Here is a 12,464-nt window from a genome sequence, read left to right as displayed (position 1 = left end):
TGGCAGATGTTGGGCTTTCAGTCCAGAAAAGTAGAAGAGCTTTTGTTAAAACTCTCTAACTCTCTGGTGATTCTTGTACCATTTTTCATTATCTAACCTCTGGAAATGCAAAGAATTACCAGACAAGAAATTCACTGAAGGGAGTTTCTTAATTTTACCTTGCTTGATACTCCACTTTGAAAATCGATATTTTTTGAAATCAATTTCTGTTTTAATTGTAAAGTTACCATTACAATAGAAATAACAGTATTTCATTATAAAGCTACAGCAGACAGGGTTATTATATCTTCTGCATGTGCAGTAGTTGAGAACTGAATGAAATTTTTAGGGAGGAGCTTCCTAATTTCAGCATTTTGTTTTAAGAGTAGCTCTATTTATGCTTGAGTGCATCTCTAAATTGTCTCCTTAGCTCCTTGTAAAAGGCAGAGGTCAGTGCAAGGGGTGTCTTGATGAACAGCTTCCCTTAGTCAGTAGAAAGCTGAAGACCAGACTTGGGCCATTGGTGTAAAATATGGAAGAAAGAGACAAGCATTGAAAGCATTGAATTCCTGGATAACTGCATTGTTGTAGGTAATATTGAAATAGTATTTGTGAGGACACTGAACAGCTTTATTTTATGCTCTGACTATAAACATGCAAAAAAAAATTCCACAAAAAATGAAACTGAAACTGCTTTATTTCCACCCAAAGTTCCTAAATCGCTGCACTGGCATCATTTCTGCCTGTGAGGAGAGGGGATGGGACCAGAATCTCTCAGTTACCTAAAAGGAAAAGATTTCATAAGCACTAGAAACACCAGAAATGATCTCAGCTGAACAAAAGCAGCTGTGTGACACCTGAAAGTATTGAGTGCATTTTTGACAGCTTTATTGCCAGTGTGAGTTTAACCTGTCTGTGCCTTTTTAATCCCTTGTTATGTGGACACATTTAAGTCATGCTGATTCTGATTGAGCCTGCTGATCAAGCTTCTTTTGTCAGGGCTGTTCCACAGGAATATGGTTACATTGAAATATTCATGCACATACTGTTAAATAGATATTTAAATCTATGGATAGAGACAAATTTAAGGTTTGCTGTACTTGAATCTGTGGAGTTTTTAATTATTTTTTCTTTTGTTCTGAAGAAAAAAAAAATGAATAAAACTGACGTAATTATTTTTCCTGCAGTAATCATCCTAAAAGTTTTAGTGCCATGTTAGCTTTAAAATGCTCCCAACAAAAATTCCCTGAGCTGTTGTGGCTTGTTGCTGGTTCTCCTGTTGGGAAGCCAGGGTTTAGGTGATCAGTATTTCTCCCAAAAATGGGTTCCACAAGCTGCCTTCTAAGGCAGCACATTTGCTTGCCCTGTAGATTGCTGGTTCGAAGGAACATATGCTTTGAAGTAGTTTCTGAGTAGAGGGTTTTTTGTGGGTGGCTAATTTGGGTTGTTTGTCATTGCTTAGCTCTATTTAGACTGTTGTTGCATGTCTGTTAGAATTGATGCTGACATATTTGTCGATGCCCATTTCTGGCATCCCCAAACTGCATTTTTATAGATGCATTTGTGGGGATGATGCCCTAAAATGGCTGTCTTGTGTCATGGTGTGTTTCCCACCTGGCACACTTAGCTTTGGTACTCTTCTGGAAAGACTTTTTTTAGCCTTTAAAGAGGAGCTATTTGAGGAATAATTGAACTAGCAAAGCCTGCTTTGCTCCAGCTTTGTCTCAGGATGGAGTGTCTTGCTTCTGAGGAGCCAAACTAATTTTGTTTTTTTTCCATTTGGTGGCTGTTGAACTCCTCTGTAGATTGTGCCCATCCCACAGTTCTCCCACTGAGGTGATGGGTAAGAGGAGATGGTGATTAAAGGGTTTTTGTGTCCTTCTTGGCTGCCAATCTCCATGGATTTTACAGAGTCCATGCAATCAGTGCTTTGTACCCTCATTCAAGCTGTGCTGGAAACCAGTGAGCCCAAAATCTAGAGATGGGAGAGTGTATAAGTGAGACTTTCTAAGGATAGTAAACTTGTATAGAATGGACTGTACTGAGATCTACACTAAACTCTTCAAAACTTTGAGGAGTTTCTCCTCCTGTAGGTCATAGAGCCTTGATGGAGATACATGAAGGAAAAAAAGATTGGAATCCCCAAAGTTCTCCTGCAATTTTCAGCCTACTTAGCAGAAATCTGCTTGATAATAAACCTTGCTGCAAGTGGCTCTTGGAGGGAAGGGAAATCCTGATTTGAGAGGTTTTATTTATTAGATGCTTAGATTTGACAGAGACTTCTTTGCTACCAAGCTTGTTTTTTTGGGTCATATTAAGCTGATAGTGCTGCAGTTCTTAAGAATTCTTAATAGTGGGATAAATGACCAGAGCTTTTGTGTATTTGTTTTGTTGTTATGTTTTTGTAAATAAAAATTGGGCTAAAAATGCTGGTTCCAGAGATGAAAGTATGAGGCCATCAAGAAGAGATTGTTGATAAACATCCATGTCAGAGGAATGTTTAATTGGAATTCCATTTTTTATCTGTGTGCAGCCTTCCCTCTTCAAAGCCACATCCAAACCCCATGTACTCAGTAATTGCACAGTATTTTGGAGTGTCCTTTTAAAATAATAGGATTCCATGAGACTGGCTTACAAAAAGCACAAAAAAGGCTTTCTTGGGTTCCAAGTGCTTTGACTCCAGTATCCTCTGTTTCTTTGTTTTAAATTGGCATTCTGTTTCTGTAATTGATTTAAACTGGTCTCTTTTCTGAAGATCACTCAGAATTGTTTTTCAAAAATTCATATCTAGCTGGAGATTATGCTTAGATTTTACAGCAGTGGGCAGTTTCTTCAGTTGTAGAATCTAAATATGCCAGACTTACAGTTGAAATGAAAACTTTGTCTAAAATTTTTAATGCCACATTTTTATGTGTAGTGAATTTTTTTTTTTAATTACTAACACTGATTTGGGAGCATCTGCCTCTACAACAAATGGCATATGTGGTTAAAAAGTTTAATTTTATATATATATATTTAAAATATGTATAAATGTATATATTTATATATTTTAAATATATGTATAAATATATATTTATATATATTAATATATGTATAAATATGTTTTAATATATTTATATATAATTTTAAATTTTTTAGTAGTTGTATTTAGTTCCAGGATTTACCAGAACCACATTGTTCAGCGTCCCAGAAACAAAGCTATTCTTAGAAAAGTGAAGTTATGGCTGGATACAAATAACAGATTTGTATAAGATGGTTTTTACCCTTTCACTACTTACTGTGCTTAAAATAGTGTATGGAAATTCCTTCTGGATTGGTTTCTGTTTTGAGAGAGGTGCTAATGTGTCCCAGTTATGAATAAACTTTCATGTCGTGTTTTTGATGATGTTTCCCACTTCACAGATGGGCATTTGAGGCACTGAGAGTTCAGATCTTCACCTGGTTTGAGTCTTCAGTGGTGCTCTTTGCCTTAAATCATTTCAGTGCATCTTTCTCCAAATGTGGCCAAAACTCAGCCCTTGGAGTAGAGCTGACAGGGACTAGAGATCCTTGCTGTGTTGAATAGGAATTGTGAGAATTATTCCAGTATTTTTAATGCTTCAAATCCTGGGAAGCTCCTGTCCAGGTTTCCTGTTCTGATTGAGCTGGCAGGCTGAAGAGGTGTGGGCTGGGGGTTAACATGGAAGGACTGCATTGAATCTGACTGCTTAAATACTGCTGAAGAAGTCTCTTGACATGTTGCACTAAAAATCAGACCTTTTTTGTCTAGGTAGGAGTTTAAAAATGCAGTGTATAAAATATTGTTTATCATCTGGTCTCACAAGAACTTAGGAGTCAAGCTGTTAAATGTTTTCTACTTCTTGCAACTCAGTCCTCAAAAGTGACCTCAAAATACACAAGATTTTTCCCTTGTTTAAGTAAAACTTTTTTCTGAAGCAGAGGTGACACCTTTTCAAGGCTGCAATTGTTCCTAATGGAACACTGTGCAAAGTTTGCAGGAGTAACAAATGGTATCAGGAAATTCTAAACAAGTCCTAGAGGTGAGTTCTAAAATGATCAGGAGAGCTAGGAATTTAGTGGAATATGTGTGGGGGTTTGTTTGTTGGGGTTTTACTATTAAAAACATGTTTTTGTAGTCTGGAATCCACTGCATTCAGTTTGTTCTTGTACCAGCTCTAAACGTCTAAGAGGGCACAAGTAAATATTCCTTAACAGAGACCAGGATATTTAGAATTTGTGGCAGCCTCTTTGTGTGCTATTTTCTGTACACAAGCTTCTGAGTTCCTTGCAGGATTTAAAACAGTCAACCAGTTGGAGTCTGAAAAAATAGTCTGGTACAGAAATGAGAGTAATAATTTTTACTCTAAAATCTTCAAGGCACAGTGAAGTTCAGTTAACTCATTAAATAACATTGCAGAGCAGGTTTGCTCCAGAATGTTGGGAGCACTGTGCTCTCTGTAGTTGTGCATGATAGTAACTGTAATCATTCCCAGTGAGCAGCTGACTTGCTTAAATTTCTTGATGGTGCAGTGAACCCTCCTGCCAAGTGCCATTGTGGCTTGTGCTGTCCTGTCCTGGTGGCTCTCACTGCGCTTCCTCAGCTTGGAAAGTGCTCCTGACACCTTGTGTGTCCTTAGGGGTGCTCACAGCTGCCTCTGCTACAGCACACAGCCTAAACTGGTGCAGAGCAGCGCTTCACTGTGAGGATTTGACTAATAATAACAAAACATGGAAATGCTGGGCAAATGGGGACTCACCTCGGGAGGAAAGGGCTCCCTGTGTCCTGTGGTGAAACACCTCAGGTGTTCTGTACAGAGGGAGTGATTCCAGTGCTCAGGTGTAGCAATGTGGTACACACAGCTGAAGTTTGGATGAAGTCTTGGAGCTGGATGGTTTCACATGGCTCAGAGTCAGGCATTTGTCTCTTCAGAGCTGATGTCAGGTGGCTCTGAGTGCTCTGAGTGCTTGTTTAATGTGTGACTCGGCAGGATGTTTGTTCAAGGCTCTTCAGAGGGAGGGTTTGTCATCCCTGGCTTCAGTACCTGGTCTAAAGTCTAATTTTGTAAGAATATCTTCTTTGGCAACCAGTATCAGGTCTAAATGTACTTAAATATATCTATATATTGTATATTATCGAATATATTGACCTGCCTAGTTGAAATTAGTTATTTTGTGCAAGTCAGATTACTGAGGAATGTGCAGTTTTAATCATTGTAAAACAGTTTATTTTTCTGTGTAATACAAGTTGGGAAAAACTTGTCAAACAGTATGAATTTTAATAGTATAAAAGGCTTAGAGCTCAGTTGTAATGAGCAGACTAATTTTTCTCAATTAAACATAAAAAGAGGTATTCAGGGAATGTGTTCACTGCCCTGTTCTTGAAGCTGTCAAATGTTCTAGAAAGAGCAGTTGTTACAGTGAAGGTCTGCCCAAGTATGAAATCTGTATTGCTCTGTAAAAAAGAGTGTTATTATGATTAAGATTTCCCATATTTCATCTCTACCAGCGGTGCAGGCTTTGGAAGAATATGACAGAAGATTATCTTAAACCACCCTCAAACTGCTTTCTGCTTGCTTTGCCTTGTATCTGTTAGGGCTTTGCTGCTGTTGACAATTTTGTGGGTAAAAAATGACCCAAGTTGTCTTTTTTTAATTTATTTGTTTTGTTTGCCAGTTTTTAGATTATTCACCTTTGTGAAGCTACTTCTTGTTTACAAACTCCTTGGCTGGGACGAGTCTTGGGCCAAAAATTAAAACTCTGGATGAGCTGTTTGCACTTGAAGAATGTGTGAGCACAGTGATTGTAGTTTATGACTTGATACAGTTATAGGCTCACCTCAAAGCTGGTTTTTCACCCTCTGCACTGGGCAATTACTGCCCAGGACCTTCTGATGCTCCAGGATGATTGTGATGGACTCTTATCATAAATACAGAATCTACATTCCAGCCACGGACTTGGCTGCTAGGCTGTCCCTCATCTCTCCAAAAAAACTACACTGCAAGGTTCCACTGGGAGCCAAAGCTCAACACTCAAATATCTTTACAGGAAAAAACCCACCCAGTCTGAAACATGAATTGAGACAAGCTTATCTTTGGAGTTATCAAGCAACCATTCACTCTTCAGGCTGCCCCAGGAGTTGCTTGCAATCCAGCATGTCAGGCTTTGCCCATCAGTGTTATTCATGGCCAGACTGCTGCTTTCAGCCTGTCTGGGGACCTGAATCCAGGCAGACTCGTTTATCAGGCTGGGTCTGCATCATACATGAGCCTCTGCATTGGCCTTTCCTTCTGGAAGGAGATCCAGTTTACCAGGAGGAGTTCTGTGAAAGAGCCTGGCAGACTCTGTCCCTTCCGCTCCTCTGTTCCTCTCTGTTCCCAGCCTTGTATTTATGGAAAAGAATCCATCACAGTCATCCTGGAGCACCACAGAAGGTGCTGGGCAGTAGCTGCCAGGAGCACAGGGTGGCAAAGCAGCTTTCAGGTGATCCTTGAACTGCAGTCACTGTGCTCACACGTTCTGTCAAGTGCAAACAGCTCATCCAGAGTTCTGATTCCCAGCCCTGCTCCCGTCCTGCATTTCGTATTTTTGGATGACACATAAAATAACTGTTGGTGGAACAGTTGCTGTTGAAATAGCCAAGTGCTGACTAATCTGGAAGAAGAATCTGGGAGTTGCTGTCTTTTTCTAAGGGGAGAATATTTTCTTGGCCCCACACAAGGCTGGAGATTATCCCCTTTGCAGCAGCCTGCATGGATTGTAATAGAATAGCTTCTGGCCCAAGTTATGCTGAAGCTGAGCCATCCCAAGGTTATTTGCCATCTTAATTTCTTTTCAATCATGCCTTGTATATTGAGGTAGAAGGCAGAGGAGGTTGGGAGTGTTATCATACCTGTATAAATTAAATTTCCATGGTCTTTTGACATTGCTGAATGTCTGTCATGCCCAAGTAGGTGCTTTGGTCTTTAGATTGCTTGTCCTTGCAGACTCTTAAATCCATGAGCACCTTGCATGTGAATCACGTTCCCTTTGAAGATCTGCAGCTCTGGGTTTGACATGGGAGTTTGATCACTGAAGGGTTTGAGCAGGATGTCTTGCTTCTTGCTGCCTGCTTTTAGACTGAAACACAAGGCTTTGAGCATGTATAACTCTTCTGGAATTCATATAGAAACAGATTAAAAATTGTTGTGAAGAGAGTGGCAGGATTTTTGACTGTTAAGAGAAATCAACATGTATAATAATGCTCTGTTTGAGTGAATGCTCACTTGTGTTCCTGCCTGGTGATGAGCAGCAACTCTGCAAGTTCCTTCCAAGAACTTCTGGAGAAGTATCACAGTTAATTACTGGGTTCTTTCTCTCAAGGCCTGTTATTCTGGGGGAAGGAGGGAGGAGAGGAATGACCTGCTGCAAGAGCCCTGTAATTTACTGCTGCAGGAAGAATAGTGTAACTCTTGGTTTAAGGAATTCTCACTCTCCTCCTCTGAGCAGACTGTGTTCTGGTTTTGACAAACAAAAAATTCTTACTCTGTGTATTTAGTGTCTCTGGCTGCTGTGTTCATGATGGTTTTAATTGGAGAAAAAAGAAGCAAATTCCAGAAATACTGTACTGCAGTAACTGTAATTGTCTCAGTACTTGGCTTTGGGAGTGGGTGAGGTCATTGAGCTTCCCCAGTGGGGAAGGAGCTGCTGGTGGAAATTCTGTGTGTCTGTGGGCTTCGGGATTGGCTTTTTATTATTCATTTTCTAGTGAAATCATGGATGGTATTTACCATTTTAACAGTGTTTGATGTTAATTAAATGCTGACCCTCCTGATTTTGTGACATTCTTATTGAAGATACAGAAACTCTTAAAAATTCCTGATGTTACATAAGGATAAGGTTTCTGGAGTTAATGCATTCCTTGGCATCCTGCAGAATTCTTAAATGAAACAGTGCTAATGGTGTTAAATACGCTGTCCACTCCTGCCCTGTGAACTCTGACTTCAGTCCTGGCTCCTGTTCAGGTTGTTTCACTTTTCTGTTGTTTTTCTCCACAGGCAGATTTTGAGGAGCGAACGGAAGGTACCGGACTCGATGAGTTTCCAGCGAAATGTCGGAAAAGTCAGGCCAGAGTACAAAAGCAAAGGATGGAAAAACGAAGTATGCAACACTCAGTCTGTTTAATACTTACAAGGGAAAGTCACTGGAAACTCAGAAAACCACAGGTGAGTAAGCTCTCTTTAGAGTTGCATTCTTGCAGTTTCATCATTACTGCAGTGCTAATTAAGAGTGCAGAGTATATGAGCACTTAACCACAGCATGGTTTTCCATAACTGCTTGGTGCAGCAGTGAAATGGAGGGATTGTGGAAGGCAGCATTCATTAGAGCTTCTGCTTAGCTGTAAACAGGAGTGTCAATTCAGAGAGACAGCATTTGCAGCCTAGTAGGAAGTAGAATGTGAGTAAATAAAGATGTGCCATTCTCCAGCTGTGCATTTTACTGCATTTACATTTGCCATGCTGGAAGTGTTTAATTAAGGAAAAGGCAATGCTCACTTACAGCTCAGGGACTTGGATTTTTTGACAAACACTAGATAAAACTTACACACTGATATCTTGAAAAAGGTGACTGTGAGCCTGCTTTTTCATGAGTCATTGAATGGAGAACCAGGGGGAAATGATGTTCTGAAGGTTTTGAACTTGACAAAGTTGCCTAAATTGTTTGTAGAAGAGAAAAAGAGTGCCCAAGCTTGTTGAAGGTTGCCACAATATTGTTTTTTACCCAGGGCAGTAACTTGTGCTTGTTCCTGAGTTAGGTGCTTGGTAGGTTGAATGTCCTGTGGGGTGCATTAGCTTTGTACTTGTGGTCTGGAGTAAATACAGTTTGTAGGAATGTTTTTGCAAGGGCAGCGTCTGCCAGCTGAAATTTGCAGCAATAAGGAAATGGGCCAGACCCATAGGGGTATTCCTGGACTCATCAATGTACATTAAGCTCCAGGAGAGCAAGAGAATAATGCTTGACATTAGCATCATGTTGTAAGTGGCTTCTTTAGCTTTCTGTCACTGAATGTTATATATAAAGGTGGGGCCATATATCCTTTTTAATATCTGGAATAGGCATAATGACTCACTCCTCAAAAAGTACTCAGGTCTTCCCAAACCATGTGCTTTCAGTTCCTTTTTTTAAATAATAAATTCTCAAGCATTTAAAATTTTTAATTCTTAACACTTAAATTTTTCTGACTTTCTTACAAAACATTTTTATGTAGCTCTGCCTAAACAGAGTTGTTAACTTGCACTTTCTGTTCTGGCACACAGTTGCTGCACGCCATGGATTGCAGAGTCTTGGAAAAGTTGCTATTTCCAGGAGGATGCCTCCCCCAGCTAATCTGCCCAGCCTCAAAGCAGAGAACAAAGGCAACGACCCCAATGTGAACATTGTGCCTAAGGATGGCACAGGATGGGCTTCAAAACAAGAACAGCACGAAGAAGAGAAGTGAGTTTTCACCTTTTTTTGCACTGACAATTAGAAGTGACAATTCTAGATACTCCATTTCTTCTGCAGTTCTGCAGCCAAATAGAGAAACTTTTCTCCTTTAAGCTTTTACAGGATTTCTGTGGAATAAAAAACAAACCACAAACAAACAGAAAAAAACCCCTCTGGCTTGGTTTGCAGGGCCATTTCTCTCAGGATTGCCCAAAACTTGAGATTGGCAGGACCTGGGAAGAAATTGGCTACACTGGATTGTTCTCAGTGTAGCTATCAGAGAGGAAATAGCACACTATTAATTTCTGTGAGGCAGAATCTTGCTAGCAGAAGGCTAGTTTAAAAAAAAAAACTTGCACAAAAAAAACCTCCTTACATTTAAGTTGAAAATTATCTGCTATAAATTCCATGTGAGGGGAAGAATATTTCCTTGGACATGTAAATTTTGATGTCTGCTGACAGGAAATACTACAGCATGTTTTTGTAAGATCAGTGTCATCACCTTAAATAAAATTCTCTTGAAACCCCAAGGAGCACAGCAGGAAAATTAGAGAATAGCTTGCAAGTTCATGAGTATGTAAAAATCAGCTTAATTTGCTTGTGCTGATGTATGGCAGAGGAAACTCAAAAATTCTTGGTTTGCATATGTTTGTTTAAGTCTCTGCTTTATTTTCCTAATGGTTTTAATATTTGTACTTTAATTTTTTTTGCTGGAATGCCATAAATTCTAAAGACTTTCAATTTTTTTTTTATCTTGAGCTCTACACTATTGTTTCAGACTCCTCCAATATGTGAAATAAACAAGACAGAAGTTGTGGCAATGTTGGTGCACTGTTGTATATCTTGTGTGATACAAATTTCCCATGCTCAGTGCATGATTTATTTCACACTTGTACAGCTAAAGAAAATAGGATGAAAGGATCATAGAATCTTAGAAAATGCTGACTTGGGAGAGACCCATCAGGGTCATGGAGTCCAACTCCTGGTCCTGCACAGGAAGAAATAAAATAGAAATTGAAACTTTTCAGTTTCTAATTGGAAAGTATTTTAAAGCAGTTCTTTTTTGCCATGTAAGCCTAAAATAGGATGTGATTCTCACTGTTTAAGTAGAAGCAAGGTTTAAGTGTTAATTCTTTTCATACAAATTGCTCTGGAAAACACTGGAATTTAGGGACAGACAGTGGTTGTACATTCCTAGTGCTTGTGAAAGTAAAAGATGAGGTTTAAAGGTTTCCTTCCTCATCTTTCTCTCCCTTTATTTTTCTTTGTATACATTCCTACATTTAAATACCAATTTTAGGCATCTCCCTAAAAAGCTGATAGACTTCAGGGATATAGTGTTGTATTTAGCCTTTTATTTTAAACTTTTGAAACTGCAGAGTCCCAGTTTTCTGCCCTGGGTTTTCTTTGGTATTTTAACAACATCTCCCTGTGCTTCAAGGTCACACTGTGCCCTGTTAAATCTGTGTTGAGCTTGTTTGACTAAAGCAGGCCTTTGCATGGCCATGTGCTAGGAGATACCAGACCATGTGTTAGGAGATTCTGTTTACAAACAAATGAGTAACTGTCCCTTATCTGCAACTGGAAGCTGTTTGTATTTCCCTATGTATTACTCTGATAAGGGCCTCAGAATCCAGATAAAACTGGTGAGGGAGAGATTCATTCCCAAGAACAGGTGTGTATGCCCAGGCCATGAGGAAATTGTCCAAAATTTGGAATATCTGATGTGTTTGCTCAGATCTCAAGATCATTTGTTTGACTACTGCTGTGTTTGTGATATTTAGACTTGAAATGCTGCAGTTTACATGTGAAGTGTTTTATTGTTCCTCTCAGAAGTGTTGCAGATAAAGGTTACATCTTGATAACAGCTTGCTTTAGTTTAATTCGTTTTCTCTTGTATCATTGCATTGGAGTTCACATGGATTTGTTATTCCCTGTAATTATGAAAATTAATTACTTTACTGCTTTCTTGAGTTGCCACTCATTCTGTGGGTATTGCTTCAGTCTCTTTCCTGGATAGTGCAGGCTGTTGTGTAGTGATTTGATAAATTCAGCTGAGTTCTTTCACTCATCCATATTTGCAGGCAGCTTAGCTAATTCAAATTCTAAATGGGCTTGTATTTGAAACAGGAGAAATGCAAGGAGTAGTTTCTTTCACAGTCTTGTTCCTTGTTTCACTCGTGTCACAAAGTTCAGCCATGTAAGTCATAAATTTCCCAAAGCCTGCTTAGAAAATGTGCAGCTGTAAGAAATGCAAGTGCAAAACAGAAAAAAATGAGAACTGGGTTTTTTCCCTAGATTGTAATACTCTCTTGGAACATGAAAGTTGCATTTTGTTATCCCCATGAGAAGCTGTGTGTTTCTGCCAGCAGTGATCTTTTTGATGGCATTTGTTTCTCTGTCAGTTCTGAGAGTCCTGTGGAGTTGCATGGGTTGATCACTGCAGAACCCAAATGGAACTGATTTCTGAGTGATAGTCCTCAGCAATTTAGGATCACTTTAGGATCTACTTGAAGCATTTATAGTTGTTTCTTTTCAGTGAAGTGACATGGTACCACACTGCTTCTCTCTTCACTGGTGTACAAGTGATTCTAGACTACAGGATTTGCCCCAGAGTTGCTGTTTTATCAAAAGTTCTTACTAAGGAGCTAAGGAGTCTTAGTTGGTTTTAGACACTAATGCTTTGAGTCTTAAGTTACCTGAATAGGCAGGTTTCAGAAATAGCCTTTATTGAAGGAGGTTGAACAATATGAGTGAATCTGCAGACTAGAAAGGGCTTGTGTCTGGGCTTTTTACCCTGGACAAAAAGAGTGCTTGTGCCTCTTCATTGTTAAGATGGTGGGACTGAGCCCATTTCTTAAGACTTAATGTTCTAAGCTTCAGTTCATGATACCCATAGAATTTTTCATGATATCTTTAGCTTTCCTTATCAGTTCCTTTTATTTGGGAATTCCTGACATGTATTTGACTTCTTTCTCTCAGTTCATGGTGGTCTTGAACTGCTTTCCTCTGTTAACTCCCAA

The 12,464-nt window shown here is 39.3% G+C and overlaps 1 protein-coding gene across 13 annotated transcripts in view; it reads left to right on the top strand.

Annotated features, from left to right (window-relative positions):
- The window catches only part of PRRC2C (proline rich coiled-coil 2C), a 70,184-nt gene that overhangs the window by 7,933 nt on the left and 49,787 nt on the right, over positions 1–12,464 (top strand). For all 13 annotated transcript variants that reach the window (XM_036388234.1, XM_036388238.1, XM_054515814.1 and 10 more), the window contains exons 2-3: positions 8,013–8,180; positions 9,273–9,450. In XM_036388234.1, coding sequence (XP_036244127.1) covers positions 8,066–8,180; positions 9,273–9,450 — 293 coding nt within the window. In that variant the 5' untranslated portion in view covers positions 8,013–8,065. The remainder of the gene's footprint in view (positions 1–8,012; positions 8,181–9,272; positions 9,451–12,464) is intronic.

Source organism: Molothrus ater, chromosome 9 (assembly GCF_012460135.2).
Source record: "Molothrus ater isolate BHLD 08-10-18 breed brown headed cowbird chromosome 9, BPBGC_Mater_1.1, whole genome shotgun sequence".
NCBI lineage: Eukaryota > Metazoa > Chordata > Aves > Passeriformes > Icteridae > Molothrus > Molothrus ater.
This window is presented reverse-complemented; position numbering and strand designations above follow the sequence as displayed.